The following is a 20,273-nucleotide window of genomic DNA, read 5'->3' on the forward strand; positions in this document are numbered from 1 at the left end:
TAACTTTAGTAAAATAATTCCTAAGATGAGAATTACACATTGGAGAATATCCATGGAAAGGTGCCAAATAACAGAATAAAGAAGGCCCCAGATGAGAAGGCATTGTCTTGCAGAAACTAACAGTTTTCTGTGCTTATCTAGGCCTTTCTTGGAGGCTTGATCTAATTTTTGGATAGATTTTCTCACAGTAGCTGAGAGAATCAAATCTGAAGATGTACACAGAAGCATTTGGTAAACTGTATAGAGCTGTGAAAATATAAGTTATTTGTCCCATTACGTAAGGTCATCTGGAGCCTGTCTAGATCTGATGTTTCTAAAATTCAGGCCATGAATACCCAAAGGTCCTGCTTCATGATAAATAAAGGATCTATAGCAATTGATATATAGCACATTTTTCTAATCCCAGCCCTATACAGAATAAAAAAAAAAGCATCCAAACATCCAATAACCATGAAAAAGCTACATATTTTCTAAGATTTAGTTACTGACTGCATGACTATCTTTTTCATTAACATTTAAGAAACTCAGAAATTAGTCTGTGCTTCAAAAAAAGATAAAGGCAGATATTTCTTCAGCTTAAAATAATGAATCACATCAATTCTAATACTTGAAAGTCATTGCTCCAGTATATTTAGAATTAAATTCAAGTTAATTAATCTGTTCTTGGTTGTCAAGTAGAAGTAAAAAGCACTAATCTTTCCCCCATTTTAAATAATTTCTTTACCACTCTCTTCTTGCAAATTGTGTATATAACAAACTCAAGTACATTCAATACAGTCAGGTAAAGTTTTTATTTGGAGAATTTTACAAAAGAAATAAGGATAACTCAACAACAATAATGAAGTCTCATTTTTGTTTTATGATCAAAACCTTGGGTAAAAAAAGTTAAGAAAAAAGTTAATTAATAGCCTCTTGTTTGCCAATGCTAAATACTTGTTTAATAGTCCTGGCAAATCAGATGGTATTAATGATGTTTTTTCCTTGAGTGGCTTTCTGCCACCTAGATGGTGGAATTCAATTCAATTGAATTTTATTTAAAAAAAAAAAGAACTATTTGGAAAAATGAACAATGGCATTAAAAATCACATATGGGAATAAAACATGAGATAAACAAAAATCTTACCTGATTCTTCTGGGTCTTGATCATCTATTACACCTACAGACACTCCTAAATCCACACATTTCTTGCTATGTGCCTTAGACTTCATATGTTTTGTCAAATTTCCTTAAAGGGGAAAAATATGTTAAACTTATATTACGGTGATATATTTATTATAAAAAGTAGCTATTTTCAAATAGAAATACAGACTGTGGCTACCATAATGGAACTCTATTCTTCTGGTCTTTTTATACCTCTCTGATGGAGATTTAAAGAACCTCTGTGATAGTAAAATTAAGAAAAAAAATAAATCTAACAGCAACAATACATATTTTTAAGCAAAAACAGGTTTCTATTATATACATACACCTAGTTACTAAAAAAAAAAAATGCCCCTGAGCTGAATAGAAGTTGTAGGAGAACTTTCGCTTTCAGACTGCAGGTGAAAAAGCAAGTTTTAGCTTCAATGTTTAGCAACACTACTATACTTACTGGGCCAACAAATATATAAAATTGACCAGGTAAAGCCTGCCAATTCAAATCAAACATGTATTGAGTGCCTACTCTATGCAAAGCATTGTGCTAAGCCCCGAAAATTCAGGATACAAAGCAGCCAGCACAGCTGCCTGTATGCTGTACTCCCATCAATCTGTGCTCTCCTCGACATGGTTATTCTCTCCAAAGATGTGGATTTCAACCCATTCGTGGCTCTCCATGTCCTCACATAATTCATCAGAGGGACCAACTTGAGGTTGTCATGTCACTCATTTGTGCCACATAACCAGTAAATATACTTTTTCAATCACATATTTCTTTGATAAAATCCTTTACACTGAGAAGCATCATAGGTTGGTGTTTAGAGGCTTGTTGTTAGGATGACCTGGGTCCAAGTTCCATCTCGTATCTATTGGCTGTATGACCCTGGGAAAGTCACTTAATCTCTTAGGGCCTTCAAACAACTCTCTAAATTACTCTCTAAGCAGAACAGCTGCCGATCCATATTGGTCAAGGGAATTTCTTCACCAGGAGCTCCCTACACCAATGAAATCACAGGTTCAGACAAAATCCTTTACACCGCTTCTCCTTTGTACCTTCTTGTTAGCAATCTGTTGTTCTTGTTTATGCCCACCATGCACCTTTCCATACTCTTTGGCATCTTCAACTTCATCTGGGACTACAGCGTTCCAAGATACCCAGCCATACATCACTACTGGAAGCATACTGGTGTTAAAAAACAGACTTTTGTTTCAGTGAAAAGCTGAGGTCCTTAATAGAAGTTTGTAATTTCCTAAAGGCAACCAAGACCATTTTTTTAGTTATTGAATTGATGGATGAGTTCTATAATTCTACAAGCTGCCCATCCAACTCTATCATAATCTAGACAACAGGCCTTCTTTAATCTCTTATTTTTTTCCTGGGTAGGCCAGCCTACGTGCCACCTTCTACTCAAGGTCTAGGATGATTCCCCCCAGTTGCTAGTATCCTCCCTCATGGAAATTACTTTATATATATTCATTTATCAGTGTTCATATTATTTCCCCTACTTGCATGTAAGCTCCTTGAAGGCAGGGACTGTTTTGTTTTTGTCTTTGTTTTCCCAGCCAGTGCCAGCCAGTTTTCCCAGTGCCAGAACATATAGTAGGCACTTAATAAATGCTTGTTGAATGGTTAGGCCAAATTCTTTTGAATTATGAATCTTATTTAGGAGGCTCTGCAATATTTTGAAGCTTGATGAAATCAACACAATAGAATCCACAAACAGGATCATCTGAAGAACCTCACCATCTATAAGGAATCCTTCTTCAACTTGGACTCTGCTGGATTTCTTCTATGACAGTGATGAACATCTCAAGTGAGGCATAAAACAAATAAAATAAAATAAATTATGTTTGCACATAACAAGTGCTTACAAAATGTTGAATTTAATTGATTAAGATCCATTTCCTTCTCTCAAGGAATATATGTAATGAGAGAGGGCGGGAGATACACAATTAGATATTAATATGAAGTAGGGTATGAAAGAACATGCAAGGCACAAAGAATCTTGGAAAAAGCATAGATGAAATGCTTATCAAATTTACAGATGATAGAAAGCTGACAGGGATAGCTAAGACAATGGATTAAAAAAATTTAAGATCTAAAAAAGAAGTCTCCATGGGTTGATGATTTTATCAACACAGATATTTATTCCATCAGTGCAGATCACAGAAGAGCTATCTAATGTGATGAAGGTTTTTCTTGGGATTTTTGAACATACTATGGGTTCCATTGTAGCACTTCTATGGTATTCTTTGTTCTTGTAATGACAGGCTCACCTTTTCTGATCATGTTTCCTGGCTTTTTACACCATTTCTTCTGCATAAATCACCACTGGTAATATGCTATAACCCACTTATGTAACACTATAAGTTTCTCCATTTCCTTTCAGATGACCACAATTTTGAGTCTTTGGAGACCTCAGTATTCCATGATTCACAGCCATATAACTTTAGTGGAAAAATCTTGATTTTTTTTAATGAGTTTTTGTTGCAGGGAAAGGCTTGAGGTTACTGAGAGTTTTACATTATTTCAAAAATATATTGTAGTACGTTTTCTTTTCCAATTCTGAGCCTAGTTCATTGTCCATTTGCATGAGTACTCAAGACATACACACACATACACACACACACACACAGAGGCCAGATCAATTAGATGTCCATCAAACTACATATTACAGTCTGGACAATCAACACTCCATCCAAATAGTATTTCCTGTCTGTATATCAACTGATCTCAAAGGAGCTTTTTGAGATGGCCCGCAATATAATATGCTGAGACATGATACAATCAGCAAAATGCTATCTATTAAAGGGAACATTTAGAGGTCCTCTCCATTTATGGGGAAATCCTCTTCAACTTGGACTCTATGCAGTATATAGTCTTGTTTTATCTCTGCTTATGGAAAGGGTTAGTGTTGAGAGGACTGACAAAGTTATCCCCGTAATTATATCTATAAAGGCACTGTGTCTGATATTAAGATACATATGAGAAACATCTTATCAGAGGAGAGCCTTTAAAGCTGCATTTTACTAAAGGCTGAGTAGTCAAGTTATTTTTAAAAGCAACAAACACTACAGAATTTTATATCCTCTTTATTCTCCAATCTATTAATTTTAAATATGTGGTTTGTCATAGAAAATAATTTGCAAAAGACTTTTGGATCCCTTTTTCATATTTTCAGTGAGGGTAAGCTTATTAAATATGAAGACCATTTTCAAGGATTTTACAGTGATGAGAAAATAGGCATATGGGTTAGTAGTTACTGATGTCTTCCAATCAACTTATTCTGACAGTAATACTGAATGTATCTTTCTTCCCCCACCCCCCGCCCCCAATGCCAGCCCTACTATTTGTTATCTTCTCATGTTTCAGGTATCTTTAAATCTACTCCTTCCATGCTTTCAAATTTGTACAATCTTCTGCATGGATCTTTTTTATTTTTTCTTTTCTGGATACTTTGCCTGGTCTAGCAGCTATCCTTCATTGGATCTTCTTGCATGCCATTTACATATGTCAATATAGTACTTCTAGGGCTGAGGTGTTGAGTCCAAGTACATTGAATCCACTGTCCTTAGCAATGAAAATAGATCATTAAGGAAATATTGGAGAACAGGTTTCAATTTTTGTCTATTTGTTGATTTCCTTCCACCTCCATCTATAAATTGCTTTATAATAAACTAACTCAATCTGGTCCCATAAGAGGCTTTTTTGCAGTCTCATTTTCCTTTCTTCCATTCTTTACTGTTTTGTAAGGTAATACTGTGCAAAATCTCCCAACATTTCCAGAAATATGATTTTACATGTGTTTTTACTCTACATAGGTATTGTCCTTTATCATACATTCTTATTTAACATGGAGATCAAGTATTTTCCAGATGAGGTGCTTCTGGGGCTCTTTTAGTCTCCTTATGAACTGATATTAGTTAAGTGTACAGAGGTAATAATGACAGTACATACTGGTTCAGTTCATTTATCTACTTCCCAAGTTAGCCATTCACAGTTTAATTAAATTAGATTGGGTATATTTACTTGAATGTCTTATCTTTTCATTTGCATTTTACTGATTTAGTGTTGATTCTAATTTTTGCTCTAAAAAGTACAGGGTGGCAAGTAGATGGTCTAACTGTACAAAGAGCTGATTCAGAAACAGTAAGTCCTTTATAAGTGGTTACTGAATGACTTCCTAGCTACAATCAGACATTTTTGTCTATTAAAATACACTCAATGTTATTTTTTGTATTGTTGCTCAACACTCACTAATTCCAATGCCTTCTACTATTTGCATAGCATTCAAGATATAAAGACATGAGTCTTCTAAGTAGTCTATCAGCTTTTTCCTCTTACTTAAGCATAAATCATATCTTCCAATATGTTCAAGGTCTTTCCTTTTGCCTAGCTTGACACTGAGGTCACTGAGTATCATTGTATACTTTGATGTGTTCTGAAGAATGCTTTCAAGTTTTTCATAAACTTTCTCGATCTCTTCGATCTCTACATCAGATGTTGGCATGGAAAGTGCAATTATCTCATTATGATCTTTTTTGCATATGTACATCACAAGCACTTCAAAGTGAGATGATCAAGAATCTCATGAAATTATTTTTTTCATTGCCTTATAGTGCATTCAGTAATTAACTCTGCAAATTCATTTATTTGCCTTTCCAAGGAGAACCTGTGAGTCAACCTTATGTTTAGTGGCAACTTCATTATGTCTTTTGATGTCATTTAGAGTTGGAATGTCACTATCACCATTTGGTTCCATGTTCCTAAGAGTATAATCGTGACCAGTATAAACACTGTGTAATTCTTAGCATTTTCTTCTTCCTTTTCCGTTGCTCTTCATCTATCACTGCAGAAGCAGAAGGAGGCTTCCCAGGACTTGGAGCCATTCCATCTTTTCTTTTGTTCCACTCGTTGCCAGGGCCAAAGTATTCACCACCTACTGACCAAATTTCAAATGGTTGATCCCTTACATGATAAACTGCTCCTGGAACAATCTTTGTAGTCTTTGTAATTTAGTAAAACCTACAATAACTTCTGCTGGCAGCACAGCCTTTGGGAATCCAGTGCTACATCTAGGCCATCATAAGGCCGTGGGACAAAAGACAGTAAGATAATAAATTCATTCAATAAATATTGAAGTGCCAACTGTGTGCAGACACCCGTGGTAGGAACTGTGTGGGATAAAACACTTCACACAAGATGTGGCCCTTACTCTCTTCAGAACTCACAAGCTAGAAAGGAGTTTGCTCATTTTGCTTGCTTTTCTAACCAGTCCTGTGATTTTGTTTAGGAAAATTCCAACGAGGAAACTCCCTACCAATGCAGATCAGCAATTCCATTGCAACTTATAGTCTTAGAGTGCTGTGGCAGTACTGATGAGTTAAGCAACTCGTCTTGTGTCACACAGCCAGTGTGTGTCAGAGAGGGATTTGAACCAGGTCTTCCAAACTCCAAGGCCAGCTCTCTTTACACCATGCCATGTTGCTTCTCTATAAGCTAAAGGGTGTGGGGTAGGGAAAAACCACACAGATACTGGTAACTTTGCCGCATAGTCTTTCATGTTAAATGCTTTAGAGCTGCTCAACAAAATGTCTGATGAGATCAAAGAGTAAGTGGGGAGGAATGATTACTGGGTAGAAGAGAAAAGGGAAAGCTTTCTAGAGGAAATGATCTTTGAGTTGGGCTATAAGGATGTGTTGGAATTAAACAAGAAGGAGTGAAAAGACATTCCAGGTATATACTACTGCGTGAGCATGAAGCAATGGGAGAGTGCAGGGAGTGTTTGTCAGGACAAGAGTAGTCTAGTTAGACTGCAGCATTAAGGGTATATTGAAGGGAGGACATGAGATAAATGTGGAAAGAGTAATGTGGTGCCTAACCACAGTGAACCTTCAATATCAGGCTAAAGTTTGAACTTGGTATATAGAAAAGCAATTTAAATTCTTGAGTAGAAGAGTGATAAAACTATATCCATGTATAAGAAGGATTATTCTGAAATATTTTTGTATGAAGGATGAATTCCAACAGTGTGGCAACAGGAATATTTACGAGACTACTACAATGGTCTACACATCTGAGAGTGTAAACTATGAGAAGTAGCAGCAAGAAGAGAGAAAGGGATGGAAGTAAGTCATGTTGCAAAGTTGCTACTAATCAGGCTTGATAAATGAATGGCTATGAAAGGTCAAAAAAGAAGGGAAAGGCAAAGACAACCACAGGGTTATAATCATGGGAGAAAAGGAAATTTTTTTTCCAACAGAAACAACAAGGCAGAAAAAGAAGTACACATAAATAGATTTGGAAATAGAAGAGGACTTGGATATCTTGGCCAGCTCCTTCCATTTAGAGATAGGAAAATTGAGGTCCAGAGGAGAAGTGACTTGGCTCAAGGTTATAAAGAGAGTGTCAGAACCAGGTCCTTTAACTCCCTACCCAACATTCTTTCTATCAAACCATATGCAAACCACACTATAAAGTGTTTTGTTTTCTGTTTTTTAATCAACTGTTATAAGCAAAAGATGGAGAACACTTGGCCAGAAAGGAGTCCATATGAACAATACCTGGGGATTTAAGTAGATTGTAAATTGAATATGAGTTGGTAGTGTGATGTAGAAACCCTCACATTAACAGAAGTATGGTATCAGATACCATCAACTGTACCTATACAGTTAGTTTGCCATGTGGACAATTAGTGTGGAAGATTCCTATGTCACACTATAAACTGAGACACTGTCCAAGCAGAATTTATCGAGATCAAGAGAGTATCACTAACATGTCATGTGATAACTTTTTATCAAAGTAAGGCTTTTTAGTGAGGACAGAAGACTCAGGGGAGAAATGATGGGTTTAAAAGTGCATAGTGTCCAAAAAGGGCCATGTGATAGTCTTGCTGTTCCAGCCAGACCCTGGTCACCATCTTTCTAATACTGTGGTAGTTCTGGGTATGTATCACCTTGAGGAAAGACAATAACAGTTTAAAGACCATCCAGTGGACAACCAGGCTGGAGAGGTGACAGAGATCATGACAGATGAGCATCAATTAAAGGATTTGGAGATGTTTAGCATGGAAAAGAGAAGACTTGGAAGAGATATGTTAACTACCTATTATCAAGTATTTCAAGGGCTGTCATATGGAAGAACCTCAGAGGGCAGAATTAGGAATAAAGGGTAGAAGTTGAAAACAAGAAGATTCAGAAATCATATAAGGAAAGTCTTCCTAACCACTAGAGCTCTCCAAAAGTGGAACTGGCTGTCTCTAGAGTCAGTGAGCCCCTTCTCCTCTTCCTCCTTCTCAGATCTCTTCAAACATGGGTTGAAATTCTGTAACATTTATCAATAGTCTGGACAATTCTTAGTCCACTTTCTGCCACTCCATCACTGTCACTTGGGAACCATAAGTAAACCCAAATAAGCCTTGAGGCCCATGTGTTTTTGTTCATTTCACCATGGCAAACTATAATTAAAGTGAATACTACTGAAAAAATGAAATTCTAAATTGTGAAATATTAAATATCATTGAAAGTGTAGCTTCTAAAGAAGAAAGCAAATATTTCATTTAAAAATATATAAAAACTGTTCTGAAAAGATAAAAATAATATTATAAGAGAAGAAACTAATAATAAATATTTCCCTAATCATGTAAATGGCCCCTGTATATCTTAAGGTCCATATTGCTCTTTTATATAGATGATTTCCTAATATAAATGCTTAGTAAATGCTTCCAATATAAATGCTTAATAAACAAAAATACTCAGATTATTTGTAAAGTCTCCAGTTATACTACTATTCTTGACAAAGCACTATTGAATAAGAAATTGTTTATCTTTGTATTGATAGAAGCATCTAACTATAACAGTAAACTTATGGAGTGTTAACACAAAGTAACAATTTACCAAGCATTATGACATTATCTTAACAATGCTGTGAATGCTTATGATTTGAATAAAATTATATATATAGCAGATATGGGAATAATAGGTATAATTTCACTGATTTCTTCTGAGGTACATTTATGAATAAACTAGATAGAGGAATGATTAGAAAGCAGGACACCTGTCACAAGTTAAGATTTGACAATCATTTTAAAACTTTTCTTAATCTTTTATAGGTTTCTAATAAAATTACTTATAAGACAAAATTCTTATTTATCTCCTGAGTATCAAAATGACTACTTCTAAAAATATGTTAGCCACAGAGCTAACTTTTTATGTGTGGAGGGAAGCTACTGCTTTAATTTAAAAATTTTACATTTATGACATTTTTAAGATTATATAGAGTCTGTTCTCTCCAACCCCCACCACAGGATTTAAAGAAACAGACATAAATACCTAGAGGGGAAGGAGGTAGACATGCCATTGGCAAGATAGCAAACAGTTTTTATACTTATTAAGCATATGTGTGTGTGTGTATTTATGTGTGTGTGTGTATTTATGTATGTATGTGTATATACACACATATATGTTTGTGTGTGTACATATATATCTATGTGTAAGGATATTCAAAGTATAATGTATAGAGTAACTTTAATTACATATAAAGAGAAGGCAAACAAAAAAACCCATTATGTTCTTCTACCTTTAGTCTTGAAGGAGAAATTACAGTAGTTGCAGTGGTAAGGACGGACATCTGTGTGAGTGCGAATATGTTTCTTCAGCATACTAGGTTTCTTACAACGTATTCCACATTCCTCACAAATGTACTTTCCTCTTCCTCTGCCCCGAACATAGACATAATCTTCATTTGATTTATATCTAATTTAAAGAAGAAAATATGAATAGAGGAAAGTAATAAGTAAACATAATCCCCAAAGAAATAAAACAAATGATGGCACAAATACAGTATTCAAAACATAAGGCTTTTGTTCATTTGTAATTATTCTACTGTTACAGTAAGAAATATCTAATATCGTAAGACCTAATTCTAATTCAACTTGAAATCTTTTCTAACTCTTCTAATTAAATATTATCCCTTTCTTCTTCAGTACTGATTTCAGTGTTCTTTCTTAACACACACATAAACACACACACACAAACAGTATTACATAATAATAGCTTACATTTATATTGCGCCTTAAGTTTTACACAGTACTTTCCTCACAACAACCCTTAAAGTAATTAATGCAATTACTATTGTCTCCATTTTACAGATGAGAAAACGGAGGTTGGAAGAGGTAACTTGCCCAAGGTCACTTAGGTAGAAGATGACTGAGGGAGAATTCAAACCCTCCTTTCAAGGTTAGCTAGTTTTTCACTGTGTTCCTCTCATTTTGTACTTCACTACAACTTAAGATTCAAGCTGGTTTTATATACATATAAACACACACACACACACACACACACACACACATATATCATATGTAATATATGTACACACACATATGCACACATATGTGTGTGTGTGTATTTGTCTAGGTCTAGGATTCCATTAGAATAGGGAACTCCTAGTGAGAAAAATCCCTCTGCCAATTTAGAGCAACCCTTCTCTGTAAATGATATTCTTACAAGGTTATTATTACCTGGGTCACTGACAAGTTAACTGTCTAGGGTCATATAGCTAGCAGGTGTCAGAGGATGGACCTGAAATGAGGTCTCTGTGGCTCTGAGCCCAGTTCCACACCACTATTACACCATAGCTCAAATGCAAAATATTGGATATCAAAATATGTGAGCATCTCAAATATATCTTTCTCAGACTAGGCAAGTTTAATAAATAGAATTTTCAGGATATTGAAAAATATAGTCTATTGCTATATAACTAGATGTGAAATCCAGAACTTTAAAGAGACTTTGTTCTCAAGTGCCTCACTGTTATTTAATAATTAGTATTGTCCTTTTCTCCTGCAAATGTCAACAAATATAATTCTGATCCCTTATTAAACAGAATTAGTAAACCAAATACATACTTTTCTATGCTAATTTTGAAGCAAGGGATGTGTTCTACATAAATGTTGAATTAAATCTGTGAATTTATATATGCTAGTAACATAGAATTAGAAAATGATCATCTTTTAAAATATCAAAGCAAGGAATATTAATTTTTAAAATGCTAGTTCAAAAAATAAAATTGGTACTTGCCCTCCATCAAATATCTTAACTCTTCTTGGTTCATTTTTCATTATGGAATTTTCTTTATCTTGTTCATTGCTAATTTCAGAGATGTCTTTATTGCTGAATTCAACTACTTTGGATTTTTGACTACCTAATGCTCTCTGAAAGAAATAGAGAAATTCAACCTTAAAGGAATTGAAAACAATACCCTTTAATGTTCAATGGAGACTATAATTTACAGTAAAGAGGCACATGATTATAAATAAACTTCATTCCACATAATCACATTTAACCTATCTTGTCAGCAACAAAAATGTATAACTAAACCACCCATAATAAAGATTGGTAATATTTTTAAGCTTCCCACAGTACTTTCTTGCTCCTAAAACAAAGATTCCACAATTTCTTTCAAAGTATATATCAGTTAGCTGTAATATGATAACATTCTTAAGAAAGTTCTTCATTATATCTAACTTCTAACTTTAAATTTTAACATGTAGTTTGAGTCAAGTTAAATCTTTCATATAATTAAGCTTTTCCCATGAATACTCCCATTCTCCCTCCCAATTCCCCGGTTAAATAATTTCAGTGAATTTAAAGTTTCACCATAGGTTCTATTTTCCGGCATTGTAAATCACCTTTCCAAGTCTGACATACAGTTTGAGTTGTAAAACCAATATATACTGTCTTCAAATTTTTGATGAGTTACATTCCTGAAAAAGGGGCTGTAAATAAAGGTATAGGAATAACATAAGTCAACTCTAACTTCCTCATGGAAATATAACAGGGGTTACAATCCTCAACAATAGCCAGCTGCCACGGTCACAAGTACCACATTAACCACAAAATAAATACTTACATACTATACAACATAAAGGTATAAAGAGGTCAATATAACAACCATGACATATGTTTTTACTAAATTTATAGACATAATGTGGTGTAGGAGAAAAAAGCATGAGACCTGAGTTTACATGCCAGCTCTGCTACTTGGTAGCTGTGTGACCTTGGACAAGTCAGGGAGACACGACTTGTCTCTGGGTGACATGACATGACCAATAAAACAAAAATGGGTGGGTTGAGGTGATCTCTCAGTTCCCTCCTCCACCCACCCCACCACCTCCAGGTTAAATTCTATAAAGTTTTCTTTTAAGAAAATTGCAAGCATCTCTGGGCAAGTGAACATGATTGCATGTGGAAATAGAAAAAAAAATTGTGAAAGGGGTTCTTTTGAGGCCAGGAGACAGTGAACTCTGAGGACTGCCAGAGAGAGGCTACCTCAGGTTCAAAGCAATACATGGAGTCATATCTACTGAGGCATGTCAGAAAGTAAATTGACAGACAAAGCAATCTATGTACTGCCTGCTATAAGTACAACTGAGAGATTGAATTGTTTTAATCTGAATAGTGTTTTCAGCTAGTGGATTGGACGAACTTATGCCAACTAAAGATTGTTCATCAGATAACTGGTGAGATGATTTTAGAAGGGATGACTCAGAAGCTTTGTATTGGGGATCCTTTGGTGACTGCAGTCAGAATCTCCATTTTAAGAGACCTCAGGTCACACAGTCTACCCTACACTTGAATAAAAATCCAGTCTGCAACATCTCTAACAAGGGATCATGTGCTTGAAGATTCTGAAGATCCCCAAGCCACAAGAACAATGATCCCCAAAGACTACATTTTTTTTTAGCAGATATTTTAACTCTTGGGAAATCTGGCCTTCTATGGGGCCCAAATTTGCCCTTCTACAAATTACACCCATTAATCTTAGTTCTGCCCTCTGGAACCAAGCTTAAGAAATCAAGTCCCTTTTCCACATGCTATCAATCACTCAACATTTATTAATCATCTATTTACTATATGTCAGGCACTGTGCTAATGCTAGTCCTTCAAACACACGAACACTGCTATCCTGTTTTTTGCTAAATGTTTTCTTCTCAAGACTAAATATTTCCAATTTCAACTGATTCTCATATGGCATGATCCCAAGATCCTTCACTATCTAGTTGACTTCTCTAGCTTATCATCAATGTCATTCCCACAACATGGAACCCAGAACTGAGCACAATACTCCAGATTTAGTCTGACCAGGTCAGAATAATTAAGTACTCTGAACTTTCTGAACAAACATCATGCCTCTCTTAATGAAGTCTAGAATTAAATTAACTTCTTTAACTGACACACCACACTGCTGACTGTATTGAATTTGCAGTCCAACCCCCAAATTTCTTACCCTGGAGCTCATCACGGTGCCTGGAGCACAGGAAGCTAAGTTTAGTAAATGCTTATTGACTAGGTAAGTAAACTTTAGGCTGGAAATTGAAGAGATGAGGTTTCAGCACCTCATCAAATTGAGATTTGAGACTTTGGAAAGGAGAAAATGGGGAAGTAAGCAAAAGAATCTTCCACCTGACCTCAAACTATCATCTTCAAAAGCACAAGATGAGAAGATGTGGCCAGAAAGCAGTATGTTTGAAAAAAAACAAAAAAGACCTGGTAGCATTAATGGCTATAATCTCATTATGAGTCAATGCTGTGATACAATAGTCTAAAATGAGCTTGGGCTGTGTTAAGAAAGATGTAGTATCTTGGCCAAGGAAGAAATGAGAAATATAAGCAACTAAGACTACATCTAAAGTATTGTATTTCAGTTCTGGGTGCCTTAGTTAAGGAAGGACATTGACACAGGGAAATCTAGGCCTTGAGTATCCTTGACTTCATGCCATGAGGATCAGTTAAAGGAAGTGGAGAAGACTCAGAAGAAGGAGCAAGACCTCTGTCTCCAAGTATTCAAAGAGCTACTATGTGATGCAAATGAATTCCAAATCTAACTCCTCATTTTCTCCGCTGATCTCTAGTCCCATATTACCAACAACCTATAAGAGCTCTCTTGGATTTCCTGTCAAAACTGAAAAGTGAACTAATCATCTTCTTCTTAAAACCTACCTCTCCTTGCAAATTCTCTAATTCTATATACGATACCATCATTTTCCCAATTGCCTAGGCTCAACTCTTCAGTCACCTTCAGTCACCTAACCCCTGGACTTAATCAGTCATTTAGAAATGTTGAGGCAGACCTCAGAAGGTCCTTCATATATTCTCTTCATTCACTCACACTGGGAAGTACCACCATAGTAGACTTTCTACTGTTTCTGTGACAGACTCTCGCAGGCGTCTCCAAATGAGTTCCCCTGCCTGCACTCTTTCCATCCTCCAATCTAGCATTCATATGCCTGGCAAAATGCAATCTGTAACACACGGAACTGAATGATTCCTCCAGTGTTAGCTTGATACCTAAGGACCTCTACAATCTAGCCTCAACCTAGATTTCCAATGTCATTTCACTTTAATCATCCTTATGCCCTCTACAATTCTAGACAAATCAATGTGAGCCATTCCTTGATCATGATGCCTTTTCCTGTGTTTGCACAGATTACCACCAAAACCCAGAATGCATTTCCCTCCCCATCTATGCCTGTGGAATACTTAGCTCAAATACGACCTCTTCCATTAAAACTGTTCTAACACCTCTTCGATGTTACATGCTTATAAAAAGTTGTTCCTCCTTTGCCCTCATCACATTTTCTTTTACATCACAATTACTGGTATGGTCATACTATAACCTCTATTAGACCGTAAAATCTTCAAGAAGAGGGACTGTGTGACTTTACCATTTCTGCATCCCCAGTGCTTAGTACAACTACACTTGGAGACAACCATACCCTTGGATACTAGGTATGTAACAAATGTTTCCTGAGTGAAATTTCATCTCTCTGCCTGTGTGCTTGCCTCTGCTCGTGTCTATGCTCATATCTCTGCCTCTCATTCTATACACCTTTCCTAGTGGTGCCCTTTTCCTACTATATGCTTCTATCTTTCCCTTGTAAAGGCCTATCTCAGCTTGGAAAAATAAAATGGATTAGGCTGAGAGATCTCATGTGGTTATTTTCAATTATTCTCTATCACATGTAAAATGTTGCATGTTTGCAAAACGTAGGCATCAATCAGATGGTATACTCAGAGGGAAGATACAGTTAGAGAGATTGGTACCTTCTTATGATATTAACTACAACTCATCAAAAATGTTGACACAGCCTGTGACAGTTATAAATTCAGTCCTTACATTTCTGTAGCTGGGTATAGCACAATTTTGATAGCTGGTTCTCCGGGGAATCTTTTGTTTGTTTATTTGTTTATTATATTTTATTATGGCCAAAGAACACATGCTCTAACTGAGGGGAGTCCAACTTCTGCCCAGACCAAAGCTGCCAGGATACTAGAGAGCAAAAGGAGAAATATGTTTAGGAAACTTTCATAACGTTTCAATTTTGTAATCTGCATGCTCATCTGGGTCCCATACCCCTATGCAATAAAGAATGTGGAATGTAGGCATACATTTGTAGGAATTTTAAAGTAATCTCAATTACGTGGTCATATTTTGTCATATAAACTCAACATGCCTCCCATAGTTTTAGTGACTGTGACCTTGATTATTTCAGTATACTTTTTCTAACAGGGATAACAATAGAGACTGGAACTGTGATTTCACTGATAAATTCCTAGATGACGAAACTCCTTCAATCAATGCAGATCAACACTTTTTTTTCCAACTTGCTGTGTTGGAGAATTGCTTAGAACTCTGAGAGACCAAGCTCCTTGTTCTGGGCCACAGATCCAGTATGTGTCAGGGGCAGGATTGGAACCTAGGTGTTCCAAGCTCTGAGCCAGCTCTCTTATCCATTATGCCAGGCTGTTTCTCTTGGATTTTTCCAAAAATGTTCCATGAACATAAACGGCTAGATATTTAATATTAAGCTCTGGTTGATGGACTGTTATTTATAACCTAGGATTTATTTACAATAGCTTTTATGTTCCCTGACTGATTTTAATTAAAAATGAATGACAATTTTATATTTCTTTCTTCAACAAGCAAAAAGGACATTAAACAAAAGTAAGCTCTTTTTACTTATATAACCAACTGATTATCCTCCTCTGGATCAGTGGCCTTGATTAGAAAAGTCCTTGTTAAAAAAAAAAGGCTCCCAGATGTGAGGAAGCTAAAATAACAACACCCCCAAATTTGAATGAATATAGCACTTCATAGTTTTCAAACCACTCCCATGTTCTTCACTTTATCTTTACCCTAAACCCTATGAGGTAGGCAAGCCAGGGAAATTATTAGCTCCATTTTGTGGATCAGAAAGTGGAGGCTCAAGGAACTTAAGGGACTTGGTAACTAAGGTTATGTAGCTAATAAAGAAAAAAAAAAGAGTTGAGCTAGGATTATAATCTTTAGGATCATAGACAATGTCAGTGACAAAGTTGAAAAAATGTTGCCCTGGAGTCACAGGACCTGTGTTACAATTCTTCCTCTGACACTACTCATGTGACCTTGGGCAAATTACCTAATTTCCTGAGGTTCCAGTGTTCTCATATGTAAAATGAAGGAGTTAGATTATATAGCCTATAAGGTCCTTCCCAACTGTACATCAATGATCTAATTTAAATTCTTCTGCTTTCAAAGTAAAACTTCAGTTCTCACGTTCATTTAAAGGAAAAAGAGTACAATCAAAATTATTTTATACTTCAAAGAGATGTGAAAATGCTAAAAAGAGAAAGAGCAACAGAGACAGACCCACAGAGAAAACAAGCACAGCAAGGAATTATTTCTAAATAAAAATAGAACAGGAAGATGATCCAGGATGGTGAAATAGTAGAAATAAGTATAACCAATCTCTCAAACACAAAATTCTTCCACAAAGATCTAAAATATGCACCAGAACAAGTCCTAACTGGTAAATTCAAGGAAAAAAAATCACAGTGAGTTGTGTTTTGTTTTTTGTTTTTGTTTTTGTTTTTTTTGCCCAGCCCAGGTTGACAAAGGAAAGTGAAAGAAAGGTCTGTGGACACTGGGGACTGGATCTGGCCAGGAATATTCTGGACCATTCCAACATAGGGACTGAAAGAGGGCTGATGCAGTGTACCAGGGCAAGAAGAGGTTCTGGACCTACAAAGATGGTTTCAACCACGTGCAAGATGCAGAAACAGGTGTTAACTAGCAGTTCTGTAGCTTACTATCTTGTTCCCGGTAACAAATCCAGTGTGGAACTGAAAAGGGACCTGAGTCTAGGGGTGGTATTCTAGGGTGAGAGGTGGTTGCAGGCACTATTATGTAATGAACTGGGAGCAAATGTAGAAGCAAGTAGTAGCAATATGGCTCAGATGGTAGGAGCTGAGTGGAATCTCAGCTCCAGCATGCAGCCCACTCTGAGGCCTGAAGCAGAATAAATAAGGCTAGAAACCAAGAATAAAGGGAAAGATGCAATTCTGTCACTCTAAACCAAAACTTTTCATCTGACTGAAAGTAGCTAAGTCTAGTAGTAGTCTACTGGAACTCCAAAGAGGAGCAAGCCCATAAGTATGCAGAGTTCAGACCAGAACAGCAGCAATCACACTTTACCTCTGGGTCAGACCAGTTTGGGAGCACTGAAAGCATGCAGGTTGTCAGTCTAAGCTGTCATTGAGATCCTGGGAAAAACACAATCCCCAAGAAAGAAGCAGTAGGATCCAAGAAGACACAACTCAGCTTAGATATTCTTTCTATAAGGGTGCAAAGCCCACTTACAGATATCAAGCATATTATCATATATCAAGTACATCAAATATTAAGTCAGGAAGTGGGTTAAAAGAATAGTAAAGAAAAAAATGAAAAAAGAATATTGACATAAAAAGATATTATAGTGGCAAGGATGTTCAAGATAAAAACTCAGAAGGCAATGACTTCAAAACAACTACACGCCAAGTGTCAAATTAAAACACAGCTCGGGCACAAACTAAACTAGAATTCCTGAAAGAGATGAAGCAAAAGTTAAAAAAAAATGAAGTTAAAAATTTATTTGTAAATGAAATGAGAATACTAGATAAAAAAATGAAAAAGAAATGAGAGCTGGAAGAAATAATTAGAAGTAAAACTAGTAGCTTGGCTTTCTTTTAAGAAGCACAAAACTTTTAGCTGTGTGACCCTGGGCAAGTCACTTAATCCCAATTGCCTTAAAAAAAAAAGAAAAAAAAAAAGAAAGAAGCACAAAACTTTACCCAAGCAATGAACTCTCTGAAAATGGCAACTGACCAAAAAGAAGTTAATGACTCTGTGTGAAAAATAAAATAAAATAGTAAAACAAAGTCAAAAGCCTGGGAAAAATATCTCACAGCAAAGACAACTGACCTGGAAGACAAATCAAAGACAGAAAACTTAATAATTGTTGGACTATCTGAAACACATGACCAGAAAAAGAACCTAGACAACACATCTCAATAAATCATAAAAGAAAACTTAAGAGTAACACGGAAATATAAAGAGTCCACTGGTAACCTCATGAGAGGAACCTCAAAATGTAAACTACGAAAAACATCATCCAAAATCCAGAGCTTCAAGGTTAAACAAAAAATACTGCAAGCAGCCAGAAAGAAAGAATTCAAGCCGCACAATCAGGATCACACAAGAATTGGCAGGCACTATTACAAAGAAGGAGATAACCTGGATTGTGACATTGCAGAAATTAGAAGATATAACAATAATGATGATGATGATGATGGTGATGATGATGGTGATGATGATGATAAACAACTCTGAAAGATTTAAGAATTCTGATGAACACAATGACCACCACAACTCAGGAAGACTAATAATGAAGTACACTACCTACCTCCTAAACATAGAGGAGATGGACTAAGGATACAGCATAAAACATTTTTTTTGGTCATGGAAAATACAGGAATTTGGTTCGCTTTACTGTAATATTTTTTACAAGGGTTCTGTTTTTCTTCCTTTTTTTAATAATGTATAGGAAATGAGAGAGGTTGCTGTTAACTAAAATTAATTTAACTAAAAAAACATAATTACAGCAATTTTACATGAGTTAAGAAAACTCGAGATAAGAGTATCACGTTTATATAGTTTTAACAACAGGCTAAGAAAAGGGGAGTTACTGGGAGTTTCACACTAGAGTTATATCAAGCATTTATCTAAAGGAGAAGAGATTTTTCAGAAAGTTCTGTGTGCCAACTGGTGGAAGAATAAAATTTAAATAAAAGTTAAGTATTTTAAAGGTTGAAGAAATGAAGAGTGAGTCAAGTGACATGGCATCAGGAAGAAAGGTTACAGTCTATAGAGAATACAGTTAATATATAACATATGAATATTTTAAGGATAAATTTGAGGCATACTTCATGCATGTGAATGTTTCCTAAGTTAACCATTTTCAGGATGAAGACATCAAGGGAGCTAGGTGAACCAGCAGAAAAAGTGCCACACCGGGAGTTAGGAAAATCTGAATTCAAATTTGGCCTTAGATACTTACTAGTGTTGAGACTATTGAGAAGTCACTTAACTTCTGCCTGCCTCAGATTCCTCATTTATAAAATAGAGAGAAAACAGTGCCTCCTTCTCAGGGTTGTTGAAAAATGGTTATTTGTAAAGTAATTTGCAAACTGTAAAATGTTTTGCAAAAGCTACTATTATTATTAAGCATTTTTCAACTTCTAGATGGTATTAGTACCTGGTTTGCAGTTTTCTCTTGCAACCCTCAATACTTTAGGATTGTCAGCACTCAAAGTGATGACTCACCTGACTCCTTTACTCTTTTACTTCACTCTTTCCCTTTGATGACTCAACTGATCTTAATCTCTAATCCACATCAATAACACACCAGGATGACCACACCCTGAAATAAATCATCACTTAGTACTATTTCCTTCTATGACTTCAAATTTAGGGCTTCTTCTCTATGGCTGCAGCCTTCTTACTACCCTCACTTCTAATTAATTTGAACTCAGTGAACAAACTTCTTCAGGCTGACCAGGAATTTTAGTTGTTTTGTGTGTCTGTTTTCACCAGGTATTAGCTATCAGGGACTCATGGACAGCTATTCTATACCTACTACCTTAACTCTACCTTGCAATCCTCCTTTTGTCCCCAGTATCTACTGTTCATCGTCTACAGAATGTGTATGAAGGCAAATTCAGAACCACACATTATTTTAGTTCTCTTATCTTTTCTGACTACTCTTTCCTTGCCTCTTCTT

At 35.9% G+C, this 20,273-nt stretch overlaps 1 protein-coding gene across 4 annotated transcripts in view; it reads right to left on the minus strand.

Annotated features, from left to right (window-relative positions):
- The window catches only part of HIVEP1 (HIVEP zinc finger 1), a 179,561-nt gene that overhangs the window by 17,877 nt on the left and 141,411 nt on the right, over positions 1–20,273 (minus strand). For all 4 annotated transcript variants that reach the window (XM_021009853.2, XM_021009854.2, XM_078153601.1 and 1 more), the window contains 3 exons: positions 11,215–11,348; positions 9,716–9,891; positions 1,124–1,225 (listed from right to left, as the gene is read on the minus strand). In XM_021009853.2, the coding sequence (XP_020865512.1) occupies positions 1,124–1,225; positions 9,716–9,891; positions 11,215–11,348 (412 nt within the window). The remainder of the gene's footprint in view (positions 1–1,123; positions 1,226–9,715; positions 9,892–11,214; positions 11,349–20,273) is intronic.

Source organism: Phascolarctos cinereus, unplaced genomic scaffold, assembly GCF_003287225.1.
Source record: "Phascolarctos cinereus isolate Bilbo 61053 unplaced genomic scaffold, phaCin_HiC Scaffold_4;HRSCAF=312, whole genome shotgun sequence".
Taxonomy (NCBI): Eukaryota; Metazoa; Chordata; class Mammalia; order Diprotodontia; family Phascolarctidae; genus Phascolarctos; species Phascolarctos cinereus.